Genomic DNA, 12,807 nt, shown 5'->3' with positions numbered 1-12,807 from the left:
AGTATTACACAGGGACATGGCTTGCAAAAGCTTATGTCTCAATTTGTCCACAATTTAGCATACTCATTGAAAGTGAATGTCCATGTTAAAAGAAGCTGAAAACAAAGCTAAAGAAGTAGTGCCACTGTGGCAATAACAATCTGAAAAGCTTTTTTTTTTATACATCAATCTTTAGAAAAAAATTTCTCTAATTTACATGCTTATAAAAATCTATTAAGCTAAATTATTACTAAGTATAGTTCAAAATAACTTAGTAATGTAGATATGCATCTGCTAGCATATGCAGGCATGATGCCCAACAGGTCTGCATAATAAGCAGAGATGATAACCATATTGCTTACAAACTCTTCCAACAATACACCCTACGATTTATAGTAAAAAATAAAATCCTGAGAAACCTTCAATTACTTGAGAATTAAAATTAGATCTCAATTTTAGATTCGTATTCACTCAATAGTATCTTTAAATAGTTGTTAATAGTATTATAAAGACATTTCTATCTACACACAGCAGACAAACTGATCTTATAATCTTTTTCCTATGTTAAAATGTGACATGGTATAGCTTCACAGATGAAAAATAGTCACATCTGAGCATGCTAAGTACGCAGGCTTCCTGAAAGAATGCAGATGCATGTGGCAGAAAGACAAAAAAACCCAACAACTCTGTTCAACATTTTTCTTGATTCTTTCTCCTGTATCTGAGTATTTATGGAGAAAAGAAATAATGAGAGGTTGACATCTCTAGGCTATACTTAAAATTTCTGACATGATGTCTGAGGAACAGAAGAGTTTCGGTATGTGAAAATCCTTAAACATAGGAGTAAGGCAGTTAGTACTACAGAAGCACAGTTGTTAATATGTACAGCAAACCTCCCAAGAATATCAAATAATTAACCCCTACTTTGTGACAGTGTGCCACTCTCAAACAAATTCCAGGCCAAACACAGAAAGCAGAAAAGTGGAATAAACAGCTTACCTTTTTAAACATAACTAACGAGATAACAGCAGATGCTGTGAAAAGTGCAGCTATGATGATCATCATAATGCCAACAGGAATACTCTTATTAAGACCAGTAAGAGATGAAATCCATCCACTGAAGGAAGAAAAACACTGAACTTTACTTGAACAGTACAGGAACCATTCATCCACATCAGAGGGAAGCTAGATACACTCTTATTCTAGTCAACTCCAAAAATTTTTGAAAGGAAATTCAGAAAAATTACCAATGAGAACATTTCTGTATTGTAGCCAGTTTTTACAGCTTCATTCCCACTTTATAAGGAAAACTTCAGTACAAGTCAAGAAATTAAAGAAATCTGAGAGTAGCTTATCAATCTTGGTAACCTTTGGTCCCAGTATCATTTCAGACTAATTTAAAACTGCATGACTTTGTGAAACAGAAGATTCCTTTAAAAAAATTCTTAAAATTCCTTTAAAAACAACACAAAAATATGCTACACATACATCCTGTAAGTGGGAGGATTTAGTGAGCTATATCCACAGAATGAAGGTTTCTCAATTTAATTTAATTTAATACAATAGTTTATTAAAGCAGAAAGGTTCAACTAATAAATCAACTAGTAGAAAAGTCAATTATCTACTCATTCTCTACTTTAAACATTACCTTTTTTTTTTTTTTAAACTAAGACATCAACAGTGAAGAACAATACCAAACCTTTAAACCACAAGAAAGCAGGCTGCCTTGAGAAAAATGGAATATCAAGATGGAAAAGATTCTTCCAATTAAGAGAGCAAATAAATTCTGTAAATCTTCAAAACATTAAAATTTTCCTCTACCTGTTTCATACCGCTCTGATTCATTATGCCCAACTGGACTCTACCACAAATCCCTAAAATCTGTATGTACTGTAAAGTTCAGTGTACTGAACTGTAAACTGCGTCTTCTGATCTGGCTACATTTTATACTCATCCTGCAAAGATCCTTAGAGGCATATTCCAGGTACTAGGAAAGTTGTCCCTACAAAATTACTTTATTTTTTTCATGTCAATCAAGGTATCCATGAAAAAGGAACACAATAAATTTGAGAGCAAAAAAATAATGAAACAGGACTTTTCATTATGCTCCAGTTGTAAAGCAATATTGTTTTGGCTGCTGTACAAATGTTTGCAGATTAGTTGCAAAATATCACTGATATAGAAAAATATCATTACCCAGATATTGTACTGCCAATCACAGCATTCCATGCTATCAACTGGCTACTGCAATCATGCTTTTAGTCAGCTCTGTTTTGCTGAGGATTTTTTGCAGGAATGGTAACAACAATTCCCAATAATACTTAAATTTTACATTTAAAAGTTATGAGCTCCTCACGATTCAGGTGGGAACAGTTAGAAACCTACTACTCCACCTGGACTATCACAAGTTCATGGGGTCAGATGGGATCCACCTGAAGATGCTGAGGGAACTGGCAGAGGTTACTGCCAAGCTGCTTTCAAACATCTATCAACATTCCTAGTCAACAGAGAGGTTCCAGAGGACTGGAGGTTTACCAGTATGATGCCCATCTACAACAAGGGCCGTTTGGGGAAGTACAGGCCTGTCAGCCTGACCTCGGTGACAAGGAAAGTTATGGAACAGATCATCTTGAGTGAGAACACAAGGCACATGCAGGAAAACCAGCCATCAGGCCCAGCCAGCATGGGTTCATGTAAGGCAGGTCCTGCTTGACCAACCTGATCTCTTTTTATGATTGAGTGACCCACCTGATGAATGAGGAAAAGTGATGAAAAGGCACTGTTATATTCTACACAGACTTCAGCAAAGCCTTGACACTGTCTCCCACAGTATACTCCAAGAGAAACTGGCAGCCCATGGCTTGGACACGTACATTCTTTGCTGGGTAAAAAGCTGGCTGGAGAGCCGGGCCCTGAGAGTGGTGGTGAATGGAATTAAATCCAGCTGGTGATTGGTCACAAGTCCCATGGGGTTGGTACTGGGGCCTGTCCTGTTTAATATCTTTATTGATGATCTGGATGAGAGCACTGAGTGCACCCTCAGTAAATTTGCACATGACACCAGGCTTGGAGGAAGTACTGATCTCCTTGGGGGTAACAAGGCCCTGAAAAGGGATCTGGACAGGCTGGATCTCAGGGCTGAGGCCATTGGGATGAAGTTCAACAAGTGCTGAGTCCTGCACTTTGGCCACAACAACCCCAGGCAACGCCACAGGCTTGGGGCAGAGTGGCTGGAAGACTGAGGAGAAGAATCGAACCTGGGGGTGTTGGCTGATTCTTGGCTGAACTTGAGCCAGCAGTGTGCCCAGGCGGCCATGAAGGCCAATGGCATCCAGGCTTGTATCACAAATAGTGATGCCAGCAGGAGCAAGGAAGTGATCATCCCTCTGTACAGAGCATGGGTGAGGCCACACCTTGAATACTGTGATCAGTTTGGGGCCTCTCACTACAAGAAAGAAATGGAGGTCCTGGAGCGTGTAACAAGTGTTACAAGGAGTGGCCGAGGGAACATGGATTATTTAGTCTGGAGAAGAGGAGGGTCAGGGGAGACATTACAGCTCTCTATAACTACCTGAAAGATTGTGATAGGTAGGGGTTGACCTCTTCTCCCATCTAACTAGCCATAGAATTGGGTTGGAAGGGACCACAAGAGTCCAAACACTCTGCTAAAGCAGGTACCCTACAGTAAGATGCACAGGTAGGTGTCCGGGTGAATCCTGAGAATCTCCAGAGAAGGAGACTCCACAACCTCTCTGGCCATAGACTACTATATGCACTCAAACACCAGACTGACTCATTCTGCAAGTTTTAGTAAATTTCATTAGCAAGTGGTAAACACGAAATGACAGTAACTAACAACAATAACAAAACAAGCGAACAGCATACTATTATTTCTAAATTACCCTAATTTTCTCTGTTTTCTTTCCTTATTCTAAGCATGTAACACCTTCACACATCATTAAAATATAGGAGAAAGTATAAAAGCAGTGCCAATTTGTGTACATTAAACAGCAAAACTTTGAACAGCCCAGTGACAGAAGTACCTCACGCTCCTGGGACATCTTTCACTTAAGCTTTTCTGAGTGCCAAATGTAACAATTCTAGTGAAAACAACATATACATATACTAAAAAAAAGAAAAACACAGACTACATTGCAAGTGCTATATCAAATATGTTTGTCATACTCAGAAAACAGAATACTCACCAGTTTCCCCATCTTTGAAATCCTGCAGCTTGAAGTACATGTACAGCAAACTGACAGATATACACAAAGAAGAACACAAAGAACCTGAATGAACTGTCACTCCTGAAAGAGGGAAAAAAAAGAATGTAATGCAGCCAGGAAATAAATGACTTTTGACAAACCACTATGCTATAAAAAAAAATCTGCATTTACTAGATGAAAACTATTTTGAATTATCAATGATGATTTCAAGTATTCTGTGATTTGTGTTTAATTACAAGAGTTTTTCTCTTTAATACAGTATCTTTGCCTCTTGCATCTCTTTAAGAGGTGCACATAACAGCAAGGTGCTACTCCTTTGTGTTTTGTTCAGCACAAAGCAGGGCCTCTTAGAGTAAACACTGAAGTTCCGCTACAGTGAATGCAGAACAGAACTCTGAAATTCACAGTACTGGCAGTATTGTACGAAAATCTTTTACTTGAGAAGGAAATAAAATCTAATTTGGAATTACAGAAGCATAATGCAGATCACAGTACTGAAGCAACTGCTGTTCAAAAGCAAAACATACAAAATATGCTTGTTGTTTAAATCAGGAATACCAATTATTTATTAATCAACACTATGTCAGATCTATAACCAGTCAAAGCTATCACTCCTCTAATGCTCTCAAGAAGACTGGTTTCTATAAAAATGAAAAAAAACAACCCCAACCAGTTATTATTTACATCATGCATTCTGGTATTACCGTTTGTTAGTAAAAAAACAAGTTGATAGGAAAAAATATAGTTTAAGCTACACAAATCTTCAAAGATATGTAGGTACAACAGCATCTCATTGGTTATCAAAAGGAATGTGTAATTTAGCCCAAAGATTATGCTGAACTGCAATTTGTGGCTATCAGTCTTTCTCTAAAAATTTAAGTGCATTTAATCTGACAATATTCTGATTCAGTTCAATGTAAAAATCAATTTAAAAAATATTCTAAGAGCAAGAAAATTCAGATTTTCTCATGTTGATTGAAATCAATTTTGCAACCATTTTGTTTTTCAACACTGACACATTTCAAGATTTTGAAGCCTACCAAATACAGATCAGCAAAAGCTGGAAAAAAAAAAAACATTGGAACTTGATTATTAAGTTCTAGCTTTATTCAAGCTTAAAAATCTCAGTCTACAACAACTTCAGGCATTTCAGGCTACTAGACAATAAAACACGAAGTGTACATTTCATTAATTTAACTTAGGAAGCCAAAAATTTAAGAACCTTTAACTGTAAATCTACTCAGGTGTAAAAGGATTGAAATAGAATGAGAATTTTGCTTAAAATTGTTAACAGCCCAATAGAAAGAAGTTATTACTATGTCAATGGTAGAAACGGTAAATATTTTAAAAGATGTTTTATGATATTCCTAACTACTGCTGTTTATATTTCAAATATAAAATACAGAGATCAAATCAATGGCAGACATTATTTGTTTCTAATGAAGTCAGTTTAAAGGATCATCCTAATCACAAAAATTCTGGAATTTTAATGTATTTCTACATGTAGAATATTTAAGAAATGTATTACAAGTCAAGATGAAGTTTTTACCTGAAGGCTCCATAAAGTGGTCTGTACCAGCAGACAAAAGAACAAGGTGTAAAAAGCAAGAACCAGAGGATACTCAATCCAAAATCAACACCTCGAGTAGCATCAACATAAAACCAGGCCAAACATCCAAAGATATTAAGAAACAGTGTCACTGTATGGACTGCAGAAGCACAAATAAGAAAAAGTCTTAATTAAATTATAGTTATATATGAAAAGATTAACTGTTAAAGTAATACCCAAAAAACTAAACACGCTAAAAATTAAAACATTATCCTCTCTGCAACAATCTAACTGATTTTTATATATTAACTTTCAGGTAAAGTCAACATTCCCAAGGGAAAGCACTGAACGAAAGCAATCAAGTCTTAACAGGTATACGGTGAAGACAGAATACTTAAAAGGATGAAGAAAAGTTTTTACAGCAGTGACGGATGATTCTTCTACTATACCTACTGACTATGCACATATGCACTTTTTAATAGGCTGTTTACTTTCTCTTACAATAAGGCAAGTAAATAAATGCAGAGTATCAGCCTTAATATTAAAAAATACATTTCCACTGTTTTACTATATATTTTTAAGTCAATGCTACAAGTGATGCAAAATATACTAAAAATTAGCATCAGACATGCTCTAATTTGAAAGGAACTTTCAACATATAATCTAAATATAAAATACATCAAATATATTTTTACCAAACACTATCTGTCTTACATGTAGTAGAGCAAAATATCCTACTTTGAAAATAAATTGATCCATAAAACAAAACCATGTTACAGGTTTTGTTTAAAATTTCAACTAAAGGAAATGCATTGGCATTCTGACAGTTGTTTCAAAAATACTTTACTCCTGGAACAAAAAACACAGCAGTAGTAAGAAATATTACATTATGAAAATATTTTCATAGTATCTGATTATGAAACAGTTCCATAGTATCTGGCATAGAAATTATTTTTTTTCTGGATACTTAGAAGATAAAAATGAATTCCTGTGCCTGTTCAGCAATACCCAGTGATTCAGGAGTGATTCTACTCGCTCACTGTAAAACGCGCAGCACCTTTCGCAATTAAGAGTACGCAAACGGCGTTGCAAGAAGCTGCTTAAGCCCAGAGAAATATTTTAGTCATTCTACTGAAAGGTAAGTTCAACAGAAGAACTGGTAAGATTGTAAAGATTCTGAAAAAGTCTTCAAAGCTTTCTGCTTCATTCCCTGTCAGTTAGTACTCTAAGCAAGCCTTAAATCAACTTACTGGGAAAAAAAGTGGATAAACAAAACGCCTATATCACTGCATCAAAAATAAAGGAACTCAAAACATCTTCCTCAGAAAAATCCTTCTTCAGAGTCAGCAAAACCAGAAATCCTTTAAATAAAGTGTACTTAATTCATTTACATATCTTAGCACTGTTCCAAGAAACTCACTTGTTTCTGTTAGAGTTCTGGTGCGTACTCAACAGGAAGCACAACAAATGATACAAACTCTTACTATAATTTCATAAATATGAGAAAACTAACTATGAGGGGGTAGTGTTTTTCTTCTTTCTAGACAATACTGGAAAACAGGAAAATATCTTTGATTACTGGAAGCATTTGTTACTAGATGCATTTGTTCTGAGAGCTAATGCCTTCACACAAACACTATGGGAATAGACAGGTGTTTTCAAATTGCGTGTAGCAGTTTTAAAAATATTCTACCTCTTCAAAAACAAGTGTGAGGACTGAAATTACTTCAGTCTTTGGCAGAACTCTGCACTCATCCAATGACTGTGACCGTAAAGTCCTCATCGGGCTACGTGGCAAAAGAATATGCTCTTCCCTCAGGAATCAGCTGGGTTCAGAATGACTTGACTGGAATGTGATGTCTACAGAGAATTTTGAAGCCACAAGTTAGCTTAAAATTTAACTTAACACTTTCATTCCTTGTCTGTTCTGCACTTTCTGGAAAAGGGTAGGGGACATCTGCACACACACCTTAAAAATGACAAATATTTGCCACAGGAATAAAACTGGCTTTGATCAGCACAAGATAATTTTCACTTTGAAAAATTCACCCAAACAGAAGCTTAGAAAAAAATAATGTCTCTCAATGCACAGCCTACTGGCCAACCAACACAACTCATGTATGTGCTGCTCTTCCTGAACGGTTTATGACTAAAACAATCACCACACACCACCACCACCACCACACTATGAATGGACAACACCAAGCTATTGCAAAAAAAGCAAGAATTGTTAATAGTGTGCAGGAGTATGAGCATATACTATCAGAAGTATGAAGTTTTTTTTTCCTTCTATACACAATACATAAAGACTTCAGCTAAAATATTGGACCTGGTCCACACTGTCCAATTCTAGATGCTATATAATTAAAATGCCATAACAATTTGAAATGGACCAAACAGCAAATCTGTAAGATACCAACAAAACAATCAGAACTCTAGAAAACATGACCTACAAAGAACATGTTGAGTGAACTATGCTAGTTCACTTGGAAAAAAAATAACTAAAGGGGACACAGGCATATTTTGAAATAACAGTAGATGGCACAAGTAAGATCAGTGAGATCCCTGGAGAATTAAATTATATACTTGGAAACAACACCTAATGATAAAGATAGCAACACTAGAGCATGATTGGAAGGAGCTTACGAAGTGCCCACACTTGAAGGGATCAGGAAATGCCAAAACAAAACATCCACGCAGATGAATACAGACTACTGGCTGTATCCTCACACAGCAGAATGGATGAGACAAAAGAACTCTAAATAGAAAAATATCATAAAATTTGACACCTTAGAGTGTATTTCCACCATCATCTGTAGTTTAAATCATTTGCCTGTGAAAATCTTGTCATAGGAAAAGGAAAATTTCAAACAAGTAACCAAGCCAAATGCCATAACACCTTCCATAAGATTGAAGAGATCTTCAGTTTTTAACTTTAAATAAGAAAAATTCCTTGAAAATTGACACTGCTCTTTTTGCATATGCAATTGTGCTGTCAGGAGTGTAACTAGAAAACAGGCTTCTGAGCCAAAAAATTTTGATGTCAGGAAGTGATCGAGAGACAGACATTTCACTTCTAGCAGCATTTAAAAACAGATTTAAAAACTAGTGCCCACTGCCACAGAGACAGGAAAGCTGCTATTTCATCTGCAAGTCACCAAAACAGCAGTGGTAGCAAAAAAGAGAGTACAGAAATACACCACTGGCAGCTGACAGAAGCCATTACCATGTAACCAGCATAGTCCAAAAACAAGAGGAAGCACACAAAAAAGGGTGTCTCTTTCCAGGGAGAAAAAAGATACATGCAAAGAAAAAAACAAATTAAGAAATCAGATGACTCTGACTTCTGGTGGAAGCAGAGAAAATATAGATGAATTCACAGGAATAAAGATACAAGCAGGTTTGTATTCTCATAAGATAAGGTATGCATAGATCCAAAACAGGTAAAAAAAAGTTTCTTCAGATACATAATGCCTAAGAAAGAAGTATTAAAATTGGCACTAACCAAACCCACACAGAAACACACACACTGAATGACGTGTTCTTACAGCTGCAAGAAAAAAAAAAGGACAGGAAAACAGCTTTACAAAGTGCAGAGCAGTCAGTACCAGATTTATCCCTAGGCCTTAAAAGTCCTAGGAGGAAGTTCTGAAAGAGGATGAAGAATAGGAAGTACAATAACAAGCAGAAACTAGTTGACTTGCTATGCTAATGACTGCCTCCACGAAGAAGCGTGTCTACTCTAATAAGGTATAAGCTAAACTACATAGATATCAGCCCTAAAGCACTAAAGTAGTCAACCCTGAAGTACTCAACCATCTCTTTTTAGCCTCAAATAGATAATCTATCTTTCTTTATTATGCTCATTTCCCTCCTTAGTAATCCTTAAGTCAGAGAGTAGGAGATCTAAAGACAAGAGAAAGAGAATTCAAAACCACAGTTTAATGAGAAGAAAATCAGTGATCTTATTATGAGTGCAGAACTCAAATGTATTTTGAAATTCTATATTACTGCTTTCTTAATATATTATAAGGAGAAAAGAAAAACAATATTCAAATTCTTACTGACCAACTGAACTTGTGTTTAAAAAATACAGGATGTTCAAAATTCAATTCTGAAAGTGGCCACAACTAGCATCTTAAAATTCTTGAGCCCTTAACCTTTCATTCAATATAAATCAGAAATGCCTGTCTGATTTTTGAGAATGACTAATCATGTGTTCTACCTACAATGGACTTACATTAATGATTGATGACCCAGCAATGAAAACAGCAAGCAGGTGTGGAATTGATGAACTGAACTGAATGAGGTGGAATTGATTTAATGTTCTCTACTCATTTTACATGTTTCATATACATACTTCAATCATACTAACAGCTGTATGGGAACTGTTAGGTCACGACCTGAACCACCGATTGAGCACACCTGTTGGGGGGGGCATAGCCAGCCCTGAGAGCACAGGTGGAAGCAATTCACCTGTGTGTCTGGAAGGCATAAATCATAGCCTCATTCCTCTCTAACCTCATATAAGGGCTGGAAACCACAACAGAAGGATCTGTACTTGGAGATTGCGTCCTTTAGGGTGTTTGGTGAGCCCTGATCCTTGCAAAGGGGTAGAATGTCATTTGTATATTTGGTTCATTCAGCATTTCTTCAAAACACATTGTCCGAATGAGGGCAACATACCAATAATAATACTAACACTAATATCATACTAACTAACACTAATATCATACTAACTAACACTAATACTACACAGAATTGTAAGTATGCATATTGAAGTAAATGGATATTACAGTTTTTAAATCACAGTATATTAACATCAACCATGAATTATGAACCATCTATTATACAGAGAGATGTACAATTTCTTCATATACAAACTGATTTTTAAAATAGTAAAATTATTTCTAAGGTAATAAATGGTCAAATATTGCTTTCTGATAATAATGAGATTTAAAATACAAGAATACAGTATATAATGCAAAACTGCTTTAAGACAAACCTTTTATCCCCAGGGTAGTTTCTATGAAATAATTCAGTGTTTCTAAAATCAAACCTAACAAAAAAGTTTCATTTAAATATTTAATTTCTGGGTTTTAAAAATATATCATCACAGATGTTGCGAAAGCCAAAAGTAGGAAGCATCATCATCAAGTATGAATTTGCAATTTGTTTCTTCTTTAAAAAAAATACTTACACATCCACAAGTAGTACATAATCTTTACAGTCTTCTGGAATTCTACAGGAATGTCTACAGAGAAGTCCTGGTAGAAACATGGGCCCACTGGAAAATTCTCAGGAAGAGGTGGCCAGTTATTTTTTCTACCTGCAAATAATAATAATAAAAAAACCAGAAAAATACATTATAATACAAGTTCAATCTCTCTATATTAGAAAAAGAGATTACAGATAGCTTGGGCTACCAAAACCCAAGAGTTTTATTACCAATCCTAACACAAATTTTAGAAATAAGATATGATGAAATTCAGACAGATCAAGGAAATGACTGTATATTTTATCTATTTTATCTATGTAAATGCCTAAGCAAGCACTTAATAGCTTCTACAGAGTACCAAGAAAAGAAATATTGAAAAAAAACCAGTAAGCTTTGGTCAGAAAAACAAATTTTCAAGGTTTCTTATCTTCTAGATGCACATTTCTCCAAGATGTGCTATGCTCACCTACTCATTTTGTTGAATACAAAGGCCAGAGATAGAAAAGCCATCTTAATTCTCAGAATCCTGGTATTTTTAACATCTGGCTATCTCTAAAGCTTTGAACTAGTTCCCAATACAGTTTATAGTCAAATATTGCTTCTAAGCCCATAAAAGTTGAGAAAAGCAGTATTAAAATACTCTCAACTACAAGAATATGCCCCCACAGCACTAATTACATTTTTATATTAGGTTTTCAGATACAGTCAGGACTCAAAGACAACACAACCTTTTACTCCTGCATGCTGATCTACTGGGATAAATTCTTTCCTCGCTCAACATAAGATGAAGTTGACAGTTCTGTATACAGAACTCCTAAACAGTGAGGATCTGTTGAACAGTCTGCCTCTTCCATTACAGGTTTTTTCACCTAGGCTTTTAGAGCTGATGATTTATAATGAGAACATACAAAAGTTAATCAATTAATATGCCCACCTGTTTTAAAAACTACTGTGGAGTTCCTTCTATGAAAAATTCAGATCTTTATTTGGCAGTATATGATTGTTTCTCTCAGTTTCAAGAGTAACAGGAAAACTCAGATATCTTCCAATAATTGAAGTTACTAATTATGCTAATTGATTTGCTTTTACAACCCAGCACCAGTTTTCAACAAACAGTGAAAGACAGCATAGTAAGATGGTATGATATTTTATGTATCACTATTTTAAGATACTCATGTTCCAGTACTGAATTATAAGCAAAGATCAAGTTCAGATTTATTTAATTCAATACAACATTACTACCCCCAGACCTCTGAACATAACTGCACTCGTACGTGGGCATGTCACTGAAGATATCCCAACTAGCTTCATGAAAGTACACTGATGGATTTTTTAAGACATACCCAAATGAACAAGCTGAAGTAAGAAGCAGCACACTTCAGCCAACTCATAAGCAATACTGCACAGGACTTGAACAGAGAAGACCAAAGGCATGGAGTTGAGCAGACCTATCAGGCTTCAAGATCTTAGAACTGTAGGTCAGCTGTACAAAATTAGTGTCCTAGATATACAGCCACCATTCTCAATTAAATGCAAATATCTACAGTATTATTACAGAACGCTCTATCCTGCAATCAAGGCACCCCTACAGCATTTCCAAAGCAGCTAGAATGAGAGCACAAAAAAAAAATAAAAGGAAGACAGTGTTTTTCTCAGTCACAATGCACAATTCATGCTTTGCAGTATCTTTTACTTGGGCATTTGCTAAAAATTTAGCATTCTCCTTAAAGCTTTAGGACCTCTCATTCCCGTTGAGCCTTCTTGAAGAATCCTTTAGTTTCTTACACATTCTTTAAGCACTTCAATGTAAACAATTGAAGCTGGTAAAACAATAA

The 12,807-nt window shown here is 35.6% G+C and overlaps 1 protein-coding gene across 1 annotated transcript in view; it reads right to left on the bottom strand.

Moving 5' to 3' along the window:
- SCAMP1 (secretory carrier membrane protein 1) overlaps positions 1-12,807 on the bottom strand; it is a 36,584-nt gene that overhangs the window by 491 nt on the left and 23,286 nt on the right. Inside the window, exons 5-8 of the mRNA XM_031610167.2 lie at positions 10,955-11,083; positions 5,755-5,914; positions 4,185-4,286; positions 979-1,096 (exon numbers count right to left, since the gene is read on the bottom strand). Coding sequence (XP_031466027.2) covers positions 979-1,096; positions 4,185-4,286; positions 5,755-5,914; positions 10,955-11,083 — 509 coding nt within the window. The remainder of the gene's footprint in view (positions 1-978; positions 1,097-4,184; positions 4,287-5,754; positions 5,915-10,954; positions 11,084-12,807) is intronic.

Source organism: Phasianus colchicus, chromosome Z (assembly GCF_987193195.1).
Source record: "Phasianus colchicus chromosome Z, bPhaCol1.hap1.1, whole genome shotgun sequence".
NCBI classification, from domain to species: Eukaryota; Metazoa; Chordata; class Aves; order Galliformes; family Phasianidae; genus Phasianus; species Phasianus colchicus.
This window is presented reverse-complemented; position numbering and strand designations above follow the sequence as displayed.